General features: G+C 39.0%; 1 protein-coding gene across 1 annotated transcript in view; it reads left to right on the top strand.

Annotated features, from left to right (window-relative positions):
• SLC9A4 (solute carrier family 9 member A4) overlaps positions 1–15,522 on the top strand; it is an 86,447-nt gene that overhangs the window by 15,530 nt on the left and 55,395 nt on the right. Inside the window, exon 2 of the mRNA XM_020987893.2 lies at positions 4,724–5,190. Coding sequence (XP_020843552.1) covers positions 4,724–5,190 — 467 coding nt within the window. The remainder of the gene's footprint in view (positions 1–4,723; positions 5,191–15,522) is intronic.

The following is a 15,522-nucleotide window of genomic DNA, read 5'->3' as shown; positions in this document are numbered from 1 at the left end:
ATAATGCTTCCTCTAATAAATCTTCTCTGAAAGGAAGAAGAAGAGACTGGAAGTAATGGCAGAATAGATGGATTATCCTCTTCCCCACCTTGGACACCACATATCACTTTGTTTATACCTCTCTCCATGATAGTTATTTGTGCATATGCCATATCCTCCTAGGAGAATTTAAGAGCCATAAGAACACCATCTAGACTTTACCTAATATTAAAATCTTTCCCAAGCACCCATCACAGGGCTCTGCACACACTAGATGTCTAACAAACATTAAATAATTGAACTGAATTAAAGTTAACTGTCATATCTCTGAGTAAGCTATATTATCCCTAACATCTAGTTTCGAGCTCAGGCTTAATTTAAGTCCGATTGAAGCTTTGTTTGTCATTCTCTTTTCTCTACTTTTCCTTGTCTGCAAGCATTTTCATTGCTTTCAGATCAAGAAGGGACCTTAAAAATAAACAATTCTAACCTCTTGATTTTGCAGATATGGAAACTAAGGCCCCCAAAGGTTTTATTTTGCTTAAGGTCATGCAGCTTGAAAAAAAAAAGGCAGAGCTGGGATTTGAACTGCATTATTCTGCAAATAAAATGTAAACTCCTTAGGTTTAGAGATTTTTAGTTTTGGTTTTGTTTTTATATCCCCAGCACCTATGGTAGCATAGTGCCTGACACAAAGTGATGCTTAACCATTGCTTATTGAACTGAATCAACTTGACTCCAGATTCAGAACTCTGTTCATATCCCATGCTACAATCCTTGTTGGATTGAAGGTGGGGAGATACAATAAAGAATACTACATAGCACTTCTGGAAGCCAAGATGGCTGAATAAGCAGTAAGTTGCTGTAGCTCTCCCACATTCACCTCCAAACAACCATAAAAAACCACCCCAGAACAAGTCCCAGAACAGTAAAGCCAGTGCAAAGAAGCCTAAGAAACTTGGAAGATCAATAAGAAAGGTCTGTTTCACTGGGGTAAAAGGGGAGCACAGTACAGGAAGGGAAGCATCCCAGCAAGCCAGCAGCAAAGCCCATCTCAACAAACCAGTAGGAGATCTTGAGCCCTATTGTAATGGAGCAAGCTTACATTAACACCAGGATCCCCCAAGTGCCTTAGCATAGCCAGGGGAACTGGCAGCCTCCAGCTCCAAGAGCTACCACATGCTTCAGTGCAGCCCTGGTAAAACAGGCGTCCTCTAGTGGCCAAACCTCCATATGCTTGAACACAGCCCAGGGCAAGTGTGACAGGACCTCCATATGCTTCAGCACAGCCCCAGGCAAACAGGTAGACAGAAGCTGCCAGCTAACACCACCCCACCTTGCCTCAGTATAGACACAGAAAATGCAGAAACACCCCACCAGGCCTGAGCACACACCAGATATCACCACTAGGACCCCAGATCAGCACCAGGTAAGCTACCAAACCCATACAGCCTCCAGCAGCACCAGCCCCCCAACCCCCAAACCTCAGCATAGCACCAGAAGCTAGGGTTCCCTGTGGGCTTCAGGGAAACATCAGTGCAGCTCTAGGTAAAAAGCCAGGTACTGCAGTCTTTACCACAAGAAGCCCGAGACAGTGCCCCTTCCACACTGGGAGCAGAGCTCAAATTTAAAGGGAAAAAAAAGCCAAAATAAAATAAAATAAAAAAGATGAGCAGAAAACAACAAAAAAGAATCTGACCATAGACATGTATTATGGTGACAGGGAAGATCAAGACACAAACTCAGAAGAGGACAACAATGTCAAAACACCTATGGGCAAAAACTCAAAGAAAATGGGAGGCGGTCTCAAGCCCAGAAAGATCTCCTTGAAGAGCTCAAAAAAGAGCTTAAACATCATGTAAGAGAGACAGAAGAAAAGTAGGAAAAGGAGTAAGAATGACGCAAGAGAATTATGAAAAAAGAGCCAACAGCTTGGAAAAAAAGTCAACAGCTGCTTAAAAAGTACAATTGCCCAAATGGAAAAGAAATTTCAAAAGCTACTTGAGGAAAACAACACCTTACATGTTGGAATTGGGCGAGTGGAAGCTACTGACTCTATGAGAGATCATGAATCAACTAAACAAATTAAAAAGAATGAAAAAATGAAAGAAAATGTAAAATAACAGCATGGGAAAACAATTGACCTAGAAAATAGATCCAGGAGAGATAATATCTGAATCATTGGATTACCTAAAAGCCATAATCAAAAGGAGGACCTGTACAGCATCTTTCAAGAAATTATCAATGAAAACTACCCTGATGTTCTGGAACCAGAGAACAAAATAGGCATTGAAAGAATCTTCCAATCACCTCAGGAAAAAGATCCCAAAATAAAAAATCCTACAGAACATTATAGCCAAATTTCAAAACTATCAGGTCAAGGAAAAAATACTACAAGCAGCCAAAAAGAAATAATTCAAATATCAAAGATTCACAATCAGGATCAGACAGGCCTTGGCAGCTGCAAGATCAAAGGATCAGAAGTCATGGAACACAATATTCTGGAAGGCAAAGGAGTTAGGACTGCAACCAAGAATCACTTGCCCAGCAATCAAGGAGAGAATGATTTCCTACTTCATCATTGTTTGGGCCCTGCTTGGCTCAGAATGAATATAAATAGCAATTCTTTCTGTTTTGCCCAGAAACCCTAGGGTCTTCCCCTCCCAGATCTTTCTATCTTTTTTTTTGAAAGAGGCCATTCTTTGCCTCCTTGTTTATTAAACCTTAATCACTAAGTAGGTGTTGCCTCAGTCAAACTGAGACCGCTAAAGACCTTAGCTTGAAACCACCAAGGTTCCCCACTGCATCCTGGGCCATCTCCAGTTATCCTGATCTATATCTGTCCACTGGACCTAGATGGCTCCAGAAGCGAAAGTGAGGCTGGTGACTCTGCAGAGCCCTCCCTCACTTAAATCCAATATACTTGCATGTCATGGCATCACCTCCCTGATGTCATGATCATCTTTAAGAATGAAGGATAAACAGCAACTTACCCAGCAAAATGAAGTATAATACATCAAGGGGGAAAAAAATATGGTCATTCAATGAAATAGAAGGATTTCAAGCCTTCATAAGAAGACTAGAACTAAATAAAAAATTTGATCTCCGATATCAAGACCCAAGAGAAGCATAAACAGGTAAAAAAAAGAAAAGAAAGCATAAAGGATTCACTAGAGTTAAGCTGTTGGTATCCCTACACAGGAAGATGATACTTGTAACTCTTAAAAATTCTATCACTAATAGTACAGATACAAGGAATACACATAGACAGAGGGCATGGGTATAAGGTGAATCTGAGAGAATGATATAGAACAATTAAGGAATGAGAAAGAGGAATACAATGGGTGCAGAAGGAAGGGAGAAGTAGAATGGGTAAATTATCTAATATGAAGGGATGAGAAAGACCTGTTAAAGTGGAGGGGAACATAGGAGGGTGGGCAATGGGCATCACTTGAACCTCACTCTAATTAGTATTGGCTTAAAGAGGGAATAATATACACAATCAGTTGAATATAGAAATCTACCTTACCCAACAGGGAAGTAGGAGGGGAGGAGTCTGGGGGGACTGACACAAAGGAGAGCAGATTGGAGGTGGTGGTAGACAGAAACAAAACAAAGATGAGGAAGGAAAGAGTAAAGGGAAAGAGGGGACAAACAGGAGGAAAAAATAAGATGGAGGGAAATACACAGCAATCATAACTGTGAATGTGAATGGGATGAACTCTCCCATAAGATGGAGGCAGATAACAGAGTAGATCAAAAAACAGAATCCTACAATACGTTGTTTACAAGAAACACACTTGATGCAGAGAAACACACAGAATAAAGGTGAGGGGCTGGCAGAGAATCTATCATGCTTCACCTGACATAAAAAAAAATAAAGAAATAAAGGCAAGAGTAGCAATCCTAGACCTAATTAAAAGAGATAAAGAAGGAAACTATATCTTGTTAAAAGGTACCATAGACAATGAAGCAATCAAATTAGAAAAACAGGGAAAAAATCAGTTGAGGAATGGCTAAACAAGCTGTGGTATATTAATGTAATGGAATACTATTGTGCAATAAGAAATGATGAACAGGCAAATTTTAGAAAAACCTAGAAAGACTTGTACAAACTGATGCAAAGTGAAGCGAGCAGAACCAGGAAAACATTGTACACAGTATCAGCAATACTGTATGATTATCAACTATGAATGACACAGCTTTTCTCAGCAACACAATGATACAAGACATGCACAAAGGACTCACTAAGGAAAATGCTATCCATATGTAGATAAAGAACTGATGGATTCTGAATGCAGATTGAAGCATATTTTTTTCACTTATTTTATTCTTTTTGGTATTTTTCTTTTGATCTGTTTCTTCTTCCACAACTGTGATGAATAAGGAAATATGCTTTACATGATAGCACACGTACAAACTATATCAAAGTGCCTACCATCTTCAGAAGAGGGGAGGGCAGAGAGGGAGAAAAATTTGGAACTCAAAATCTTGTAAAAATGAATGCTAATTCCTCCCTTCCCTCCATGTGCCTCTTAAAAATTACCTCATATATATTTTGCATTTATTTTTCTGTGTACATAGTTTCACCCTACTGAATGTAAACTCCTTGAGGGAAAATATTATTTTATTTTTGTCCTTGCGCACTTCAGCATCTTGCACACTGCCAGTCATATACAGTATTAGATATTTAATTGCTTGTTGAATGAATGAATGGAAACCATGACTCTCTGCTTTCTCCTAGGTTTCCATCTCTATCACAAGCTTCCAGGTCTTATGCCAGAGAGCTGCCTCCTGATCATTGTTGGTGCTCTTGTGGGGGGTATCATCTTTGGCACTGATCACAAATCTCCACCTGTAATGGATTCAAGCATTTATTTCCTGTACCTCCTTCCACCCATTGTCCTTGAAGGGGGCTACTTCATGCCCACCCGGCCCTTTTTTGAGAACATTGGCTCCATCCTATGGTGGTCGGGGATGGGGGCCCTTTTGAATGCTTTTGGCATTGGCCTCTCCCTCTACCTGATATGCCAGGTCAAGGCTTTTGGCCTCAGTGATGTCAACTTGCTTCAGAATCTGCTCTTTGGGAGTATGATCTCTGCGGTGGACCCGGTGGCGGCAGTACTGGCAGTATTTGAGGAGGCTCATGTGAATGAGCAGCTATACATGATGATCTTTGGAGAGGCCCTGCTCAATGATGGGATAAGTGTGGTAAGTTGCAAGGGATGGGAATATTGAGTAAGGGGTTAGCAATAATTGGGTATCCATAGGGCTAATTGAAATGATACGTTCCTGATTGGCCATTATGGGAAGCATGACAGGTTTCAGATTCAATGGTGTGTATGATAGATTGTGGTGACTTTAATTAGTATCTGCATTACTTGCTTAATAGCTTACTAATTCTACTTGTCATTTGGTAGACTAATTACTTCTTTAAAAAAAATAACAGAAGGACATAACTAGTAGCTCTGTAGTTAAATTCAATTTTCCACTTAGCATGCAGAAATTGTTGCTAAGGGCTCTTCTGGGTTTTCACACTGTGGAAGCAGTAGTTAAAGGGCTTTATCCTCCTGTTTTATCCTTCTTGTTTCCAAAAGAATTGAGTTAAATGAATATTACTTTGATGGGAGAAGACTGGGGAGTAGGTTTTTTTTTCTTTTTAAATAATAGCTTTTAAATCACTCCCAATTGGGTGACTAATACCGAATAGGTACAAATGTAGCTTTTTATAAGAGACAAACTAATGTTGGAGAAAGAACACTAGATTAGGAGCAAAAGAACCTGGGTTAAAATTCTTGTTCTGATGTGTTCTACCAGTATGGCCTTAAGCAAATCACCTAACTTCTGTGGGCCTCAGTTTATTCTATCTGTAAAGTCAGATTAGATGACCTCTCTGATCCTTTAAATAGCTTTAAATCCTATGATCCTATATTAGCTACACTTAGGTAAAGAAGAGGGGGAAATTAAATCAGAGGCCAAATCAATGCAATTAATTTATGGTCCAAATTCCACTTGGGAGCTTGGAGTCATCTAGATAGGCCTATATTATCTAATTTGACCAGGGAGCAAAACCCGGAGTGGCTATAGACATTTTTCTTCTTATCTGAGAAAAATTTAGACAGAAATGCTACTGGCCAACATTTTGATAGCATCATTTGCTCTGTTGTTTTTGTTTTTGTAATCTCTGGTATTCTTTGGGCAAGAATTATACAGGATGAGCTGGTCTGAAGGCATTGTGATCTGGATGGGTGGCAGGAGCCACTGATGAACTCGCAGACTCACCAAAATATCTATGGTATATTTATGTTCCTGTAACATGTGCAATTTATAGTGCTCATATGCAACCACTTGAGCATGAGTTTTTTTCCCACACATTCTGTTATTATTCATTTCATCTGTTCTTAGTGGGTGACCAAGGCTATTTGGGAACTACTTTACAAATACATTTTTGTTCTTAAATTCTTTCAGGAGCTCTGTTTTTCCACTGCCTGATACATCTAGTTCTCTTGTGGTTGGTCTCAGTTATTTCACCAAACATAGATTTATTATTAGCTTTGGCAGTACCTGGGAGATGGTGTGGTTCACTGGAAAGAGAACAAGACTGGGAGTCATAAATGTTGGGGGATGGTCCTGGCTTTTGCCACGAAGGATATGTGTGACCTTGGGCACAGGATGAAAGTTCTGTAGACTGTGGTTCCCTTATCTATAAAATGAGGTAGCAGATGTCTGTAATCCCTGCTACTGAGGAGGCTGGGGCTAGTGAACTGCCTGAGTTCAGGAGTCCTGAGCTGCAGTAGGGCTCAAGCTGATTAGATATCCAAACTGGTACCCATCTGACACCAATATTGTCAGTCTCTAGCAGCAGAGGCAAGCAAAGAGTGGCAAACAGGCTCAGGTTGGAAATGGAATAGGTCAAAGCTTCTGTACTGATTGCACTGAAATCAGGTGCCTAAGTGACTATTGCACTTTTAGCTAGGTGAGATATAAGGACCCAGTCTGAAAGAAAGGAAGGAAGGAAGGAAGGAAGAAAAGAAAAAAGGGAAGGAGAAAAGAAAAGAGAAATAAAAAGGGAAGAGGGAGAAAGGAAAGGGAGGAAGGGAAGAAAGAAGGAAATGAGGAGAGAGAAAGTGAGAAAGAAGGAAAGAGGGAAAGGAAAGAAAGAGAAAAAGAAAACAAAGAAATGTAGGAAGAAAGTAAAAAAGAAAATTTGCAAGTGGATTAGACAACCTCTAAGTCAGGACTTCTCTAATACAGTTCTAAAAATAAGTAAATATATTGACACTTTCATAAAGCCATTTGAATAAAAAACTGGACTCTATGTCTTTAAGTGTTGGCTAGATCTCTTTTCTTTAAAAAAAAATTGACATCTTTTGTTTTTCTATCCCCTTAATTTCTAAATTTATCTTTTCCCCCTCTTCTGCCCAATAAGCCATCTTTTGTTACAAAGAATAAAAAGGGAAAAAAAAGTCTCCTATCAGCTAAGCCTAATAAAGTTCCACACCCATAGTGCTCCACCTCGGCCAAAATGAAGGAGGCCCTATCTTATCTGCCTGGCCCACAGCAAGCACTTAATAAGTGTTTTATCTTTTGGAGTGTTGTATTTCAGTAACTCAAGGATTGGCAGTTACTTCACCCCTGCCAATGCAGATGGAAACTTCTTAATGACTTAATTGGTCAAATTCAAATTTCTGTGGCTGAAAAATTCATCTTGAAGTCAACTTGGTGATTAGCCTCTCCAATATTAGCTTAGCTGGTCTCCAGAAAACAAACATGCAGTCCCCTACCAGGTGCAATTATAAAACTTTTCTCATTTGACAAGGTCTGGCAGAGTTTGTGGTTGACTGGCAAAATGTTTGAGGCCTCAGAGACACTTTCGTGACCTCTGTGTGTGTGTGTGTGTGTGTGTGTGTGTATGCATATATACATGTATGTATGTATGTATGTATACATGTATACACACATAAATATGCATATATATAATAAGGTAATAACTACAAAGTTATAGTAACTCATAGAACTGATTTGTATCTATGGTATCCAGCCATAGTTTTATGGTACCTTTTATGGAGTCACTGATACATTATCTCCGTGGTAAATTTACAGAACAGAAACCATTAATTGTATACTGGGCCGCTTCTATTACCCTGACTAAAACAAAACCAGACTGACTCCCAGAATCAGGTTTAGAACACAGCTTGTGGTCAGGGCTAAATCAAACCCTCCATTTGTGTTTTAAAAGTCAACATACTAGAGAGTCCTATCTACTAAGGCAAAGGCCCTCTTTGAGTATCACAGGAACTGCTTTTGCTCTTTTGGCTGGAATAGAGAAAGCAAAAGCCATTGAAAAGGCAGTGCATTCTCAATTTGAGATGATAAATGGGACAACTATGTAGAGTCATGCTCAAAACCACTGAAGAAGAACAAAGGAAAACCTTTGCCAAACTGGAAAGGGCTCTAGGCAAGGTCCAGAAATCCATGGGCTCAAGAAATGAAAAGGACTTTAGAGATATAACAGTGACTATCCTTGCCCTCACTCCTTGACAGCCAGATGTGTTATATTTCCTCCCTTCCCCCAGGGTTCTCAAGTACCCTTAATGGGATTTGGGATGTCTAGTCTCTCTGCCATTGACTCAAAACCCCACCATTTTGTCTTCCAATTTTAGGGGTCCCCCAGTTCAATTTAGTGGCAACAGTCAGATTAATTTTACAAAGGAATATTTACTTCAAGGTATAGCAAGAACAAATGTACGTACATCCCCCTTACCCCATAACATCTAGGGACATACTAACTTTTTACACCACCTCAGTCTAGAGAGTGGAGGGATGGAGCATTAGTTGTTGAGACTTTCTAGCATGGTGCCACCAAGTTCCAAGTGCAAAGCCCTGTTGGGCTTGTATCCATATCCCAGCACTGTGGCTTCTCCAATCTTCTCTTCTGGGTTGGACACAACTTCCAGCCTAGAATCCTACTCTCCAAATCACCATGGCTTGACCATTCAGGTCCAGGGACTCCATCACCTGTGTCTATAACTGAAAAGGCCAAATGAGATAGACCAAAATAGCCATTCTCCCCCATCTGGCTCAATACATGGTATGTGAATTTCAGATGAACAGGACCTTCATCTCTTAGATGCAGCCAGAAAAAAAGAATGAGAATATCTGAGTCTGGTGGTTTTAAAGATGTAGCCTGTTCTGGCTACACAAACGGTGGGAAAAGGCTACTCTTACCCATGTGGTAGGGAAATGTAGTAGGATGTCTTAGCCCACGGCAGGCTCTTGCAATCTTTCTCATGGATGCCTTCATCTCTGATTTTGGCAGGTACCACAAAGTTGCACTATAAATAAAGCTAGTTCTGCCTCTTGTTTTAGAATTGTAGAGACTGAGGCCTACAAGGCTTCTTAGAGTCATGGACTTAGAGGCAGAAGGAACCTCAGAAGTCTTCTAGTTCTCTCCTCCCCCCTCTGTAGGCACAAACTTTTTTTTTTTTATTACCAGATAAGGAACCTGATGCCTAGAAAGCGACTTGCCAATAAACACACAGCTAATAGGTGTTAGAGCTGGGATTTTAATCTGGATCCTTTCTCTCCAAATCCAGTGATCTTTCCACTACACATTTGAAATTTATTTCCTCTCTTTGTTAGTATCCACCAGAAGGTGTAAGCCTTTACCTTACATGTAAGACATGTTGCCTGATTTGGTCTGGACCCATGATTTCATTTGACTATGTGACTTGATTTATTCCCAAATAAATACCTAAATGTCATGCAGAACTGAATTTCTTGGCATTAAAACGTGTTGTTCAGTCATTTTTCAGCAGTGTCTGACTCTTTGTGACCCCATTTGAGGTTTTCTTGGCAAGATTCCAGAGTAGCTTGTCATTTCCTTCTCCAGGTCATTTTACAGATGAGGAACTGAGGTCAACAGGATTAAGTGATTTGCCCAGGGTCCCATAGCTAGTACGTATCTGAGACCAGATTTGAACTCTAGAAGATGAGTCTTCCTGCTCCAGGTCCCACATTCTACCACCGCGAAACTTGGCTGCTCTACAGCATTAAAATTATGTGTATTTAGAAACAATATATGTTAAAAAAAATGACTCTTGTTGTGCCTTATTTCTCCACCTCTACCCCAATCTCATTGTATTTTTGCCCTGGGTCTACCTTTCCTACTTCTAATCTTAGCTCTGCCTTTATTTCCTTTGTGGTTTCTTCTCATTGTAGGGATACTCAGGAGTCAGGTTTTTGATAAAATATAAAAATTGAGAAAAGCAAAGCCCTCTTAATATGTTGACATAATGAAAACTCATCATTATGAAGGAACTGATTACCTACCTCCCTTCTACCTTCCTTCAGTCTACTTCTCTATCATTTACATAGCTTGTCAATCCTTCCATCACAGGAAAGTGATCAGAAGTGAAGCTTAAATCATGGCAAATGTGTATTAATTGATAGGTTTTAATTAATTAATTAATTAATAATTAATGTGAAATAATTAATAGGCAATGTGTATTAATTAATTAATAGGTACCAGTTTCAAGACTGAGTGTATACATGTGTGTCAGAGAAGAGAGGGCAGAGATTTGAAACTAATGGATAACATGAACTTTGTGGATTATCTGCAAATTTCAGATATTTCTGCCTCACTCCTAACTATAATTTAAAATTCTTAGGATTATAGATTTAGAGCTAGAATGACCTTAGAAATCATTATCAACCCACCCCTTCATTTTACAGATGAGAAGACTGAGGTACAGTGGATAGCACAGTTGGTCTGGAATCAGGAAGACCTGAATTCAAACCCAGTGCTATGTGACCTTGAGCAAGTCGCTTAGCCTCAGTCTGCCTCAGTTTCCTCAACTATAAAATAGGAATGATAATGCCACTTACCTCCCCAGATTGTTGTGAAGATCAAACAATATAACATTTGTAAAACACTTAACAGAGTGCTTGGCACACAGTAGGTGCTTAATAAATGCTTGTTTCCTTCCTTCCTTCTAGGATCATACAGCTATTAAGTGTCTAAAGTAGAATTGGAATCCAGACTTTCCTGATTCCATATCCAGCACACTATTCATGATACTAGAGGTGTCAAACATGAATATGTGGCCCAGATCCCTAGAGCCACCAGAACCAAATTAAAATGTAATTGGGAACCACTAAGCAAAATAAATAAAAATATAATCAAACATAGATGACATTAAAATTTTAAGCTAAATCAACAGAATTAGTCTGATGATTAGTCTCTCTGCCATGTACTCAAGACCCCACCATTTTGTGTTCCTCCAATTTTAGGGGTCCTCTAGTTCCATTTAGTGACAACAATCAGATTAATTTTGCAAAGGAATATTTATTTCAAGGTACAGCAAGAACAAACATAGACACATTTCCCCCCAACACCTAAGGGCATAATAATCCTTTACACCACCTCAGTCTCTGGGGAGTGGAGGGTTGGAGCATTAGTTGGTGGGACTATATAGCGTAATGCCAGCAAGGTCCAAGTGCAAAGCCCGACTGGGCTTGTATCCATATCCCAGCATTCTGGTTTCTGTAATCTTGTCTTCTGGTTGGAGGCAACATCCAGCCTGAAATCTTGCCTCCAAGGTCACCATGGCTTGAACATCCAGGTCCAGGGACTCCATCACCTGTGCTGATAACTGAAGTTTGGTTCTACACCATGTTGCTTCTTAAGTTCACCATGATGGATGATTCACTATGGGACATGGCATTGGAGCTGCCTCAGATCTGCTGCTGATTAGTTGATCAATCAACAATGAAATATCTACTGTATGTCAGGTGCTATGATGGGCACCAGAGATAAAAAGACAAACGTTATCTATTGTTCATGGAATGTTAGAGATAGAAAGAGATTATCCATCCCAGTCCTCATTTCAAAAATGAGGAAATTGGAGCCCAGAGAAATGAAATGATAGGCATACAAATACATAGCTAGTAAATGGCAGAACCAGGATTAGAATGTAAAGCTTGTGATCCTTAATTTGCTGCCTACAGCATGTTCACCATTCTGCCTCCTTAGCTGCTAGGAAGAGATATGTACTTCCTTCTATAGTGTCCACCTGTGCATTGGCGGTAAGTAATGAATTTAAAAATACAAGACAATTTTGCTTACATCCAGCCAACTTTTACATATTTATATCACTTGGCTTTGGCAACAGTTATCCAAGAGACACTAACATTGCTTCTGGAAAGGGCATATGAACTGAATATCTTTTTTTTTAACTGAATATCTTATAGTTCCACTCACCATCACTGTGACTTCCCAAACCAAAATGCGCTGCCCAATCTGCTATATGTGTTTTCTACTCCATTAAAATATAAGCTTCTTGAGGGCAGAGGATACCTAGCTTTTGTATTTGTATCACCAGCACTTGAACAGTGCTTGGAACTTAGTAAATACTTGTAAGTGATGTGCATTCATTTGATACAGTATAGCCTTGCTTATATTTGCCAGGTTTTATAATATTTATATCTTTGGATCATGCAAACTATAAGCAGAATTTCTACAACTTCATCACAGTTACAGTCTTATGACTTTGAAATATGTGCATACTAGATAAGTTTCTATGTGGCAGTTAGGTGTCTCAGTGGATAGAACACTAGATCTGGAGTCAGGAAGTCCTGAATTCAAATTGACCTCAGACCCTTACTAATTTTATGATGCTGGGAAAGTTACTACAGCCTCAGTTTTCTCGTCTGCAAAATGAGGATCAAATGTGGTGAGGATCAAATGAGATAAGATTATAAAATGCTTTGTAAAGCTTAAAGCGCCATATCAATGCCAGTGATGATGATGATGATGTGGTGTCAGGATGCTTCAGGAGGCTTTCCTTCTAAGTCAGACCTGACCTGTGCTAGAGAAAAGTTCTGAAATGCGTGTTACAAAACAGTAGAGTCGAAAAAAGACCGTGGAAATAATCTGATCCAAAGCCCTTATTTGGCAAATGAGGGTACTGAGTCCTATATGAGAGAGTTCATTTGTCCCATACTAAGTTAGTTTCTGGTGTGTTTTCTCTTCCAAGTGTTTGGTATCTCTCTTAGACATGGTACGCTCAATTTCAAATGACAACAATGATAGAGATATACACACATACATACACCTATATGTAATCTATACACATATGTGTATATGCATATACACATACATTGTGTATAATATATGCCTTAAATTTCATCATTTCATTGAACTTAGTCTATCCAAAGCTATATTTACTGGTGTCCCTTCTGGAGAGAGCTCCCTTCCCAACTTTATCTTGTCCATAGTGCCTGGGCTTGAATTTGAAATCATCTTTGATTCAGGAAGCATTGCATATAGAAAAAGTGCTGAGTTTACATCCAGAACTGGGTTCAAATCATAGTCTTTCAATTCACTTCTTATGTGACCTTAAGCAAGTCATTTCACTTTTAAAATATTTCTTATAGTCATTCCCTCCACTGATTGTAATATCTTCTCACACTTGTATTACTCCAAAAGCCTTTCAGGCCCTTTCTCTTCCACCATCCTTCACCTTCTCCAATACATATTAAACACTTTGATGACAGTTATTTTCTCTAAAACACTCACTTTTCACTGACCAATCATGTCTTTAGAATACCTGTGATGAAGTGTCCACCCTACATTTTGACACAGATGTGACAGACATATAATTTTAGATATGATCACTATATAGGTTGACTTTGCTTGACTATGTTAATTTGTTGCAAGGGGTTTTTCCCCTTTCTTTCAATTTGAGGGTTGGGAGTAGAGTGGAACAGATTAGCAATAGTGATACCTTATCCCTTGTGCCCCCCCAAATAATGTCATTTAATAGTCTTAAAAATATACAAAGCACCAGTAAAGGAATTTCAGACAGAAGCACAGATAAGCAGGATAGTTTTAAAAGTAATATATAGAATATAGTATTTATTTTTAAAAAGGAAGATGTGTGAAATAGAGATTCACGGTTTCATAGAGAATCCTATTTTATGTTTCAAAATAGATAGATAAATAGATAGATAGATGCCCTTTTTCATTGTTTAATTTCAGAATGAAAACAAAAAAAACCTCAAATCAGTCTCCTATTTAAAAGCCTCCACTAATTTGAAATCCTAGGATTTAGAGCTCAAAACACTTCTAAATCATCTGGTCCAACCTTCTCATTTTGTAGATAAGGAGATGGAACCAGAGTTGAGATAACCTGCCCCAATGCCACCAAGGGAGTTAGTAGAATTTATATTCAGTTACGCTAACTCTAGACCCAGTCTTCTCATCACTGTGCCCTACATGTCAAATTGGTTTTTAAGGTCCTGTATTTAATATTGAATAACAAAAATAAGGACTGGACTTGTGATTTCTCTGCTATATGGAATATATAGATGAGAAGACTATCTTTACCAATAATGATTGCTACCTTCTCTTCAAATTATAATGTTGCAGAGGAGTCTAGAGCACAGAGGTTTGGTGACTTGACCAAGGTCACACAGACAAGAATGTGTCAGAGGCAGTACTTGAACCCAGATCTTCCTGGTTCTGAGGCCTATTCTCTATCTACTATGTCACGCTCCCTTTCATCATCACCACCATCATCATCACTGTCATCATCATCATCACCATCATCATCATCTGTTCTCAGGACCATTTCTATCTGAACTCCATTAAACATAAAGGTGAGGATAAAATGACAGTAATAATTACTGAAATAAGACTGCTGTGTGTTTATAGACTATATATGTACACATACATGTATATACATGCATATAAATATAATATCTAATAATATACGTGTAATATATAACAAAAGATTTATTATATATAACTTTTTATATAAGCATAACTATTACCATAACTATAACTATATATGTATGTTTATGTATATACAGATATACATATATACACCCGTGTGTATATACGTATATCCACACACAAACATGCACATATAGATGAAATTTAAAGCTATTTCTAGTATGAACCCTTCATTCCATTCAGGCTGGTCTCCTCAGTGTGTCTTTTACAAATCATACTTGTTCCTAGCTAAATACCACTGCTCATGGCTTTCCCAACTGTCTGAATGGCTTTGCTCCCTCTCCTCCTTCAAAATCCTATTTTTTCCCCTGCAAAATGTAACTCATCTCTTCAGTGAATTATTCTCAGATTATTACAGCCCACACTGAACTCTCCTTTTCTGAATTCCAGTCGTACCTTGTGAAGAAAAGGCCCAAGCAGTTTCCAAACAAAAGACTTTCTGCCTATTTTTACTTTTGAGTAACTAACTGTCTGGTATCTAATCACGGTATGGGGAGGGAAACTCTTCTCCAAAGACTACATTGGGCCCACGACTTTTTCTCTTTCTTCTTCCTTTTCTTTCTTTCTGTTTTCTTTCTTTTTTTTTTTGGTTGGGCAATGGGGGTTAAGTGACTTGCCCAGGGTCACACAGCTAGTAAGTGTTATGTGTCTGAGGCCAGTTTTGAACTCAGGTCCTCCTGAATCCAGAGCCGGTGTTCTATACACTGCACTACCTAGCTGCCCCCCTCTTCTTCCTTTTCTGTCCC

This window comes from Phascolarctos cinereus, unplaced genomic scaffold (genome assembly GCF_003287225.1).
Source record: "Phascolarctos cinereus isolate Bilbo 61053 unplaced genomic scaffold, phaCin_HiC Scaffold_7;HRSCAF=346, whole genome shotgun sequence".
Classification (NCBI taxonomy): domain Eukaryota; kingdom Metazoa; phylum Chordata; class Mammalia; order Diprotodontia; family Phascolarctidae; genus Phascolarctos; species Phascolarctos cinereus.
This window is presented reverse-complemented; position numbering and strand designations above follow the sequence as displayed.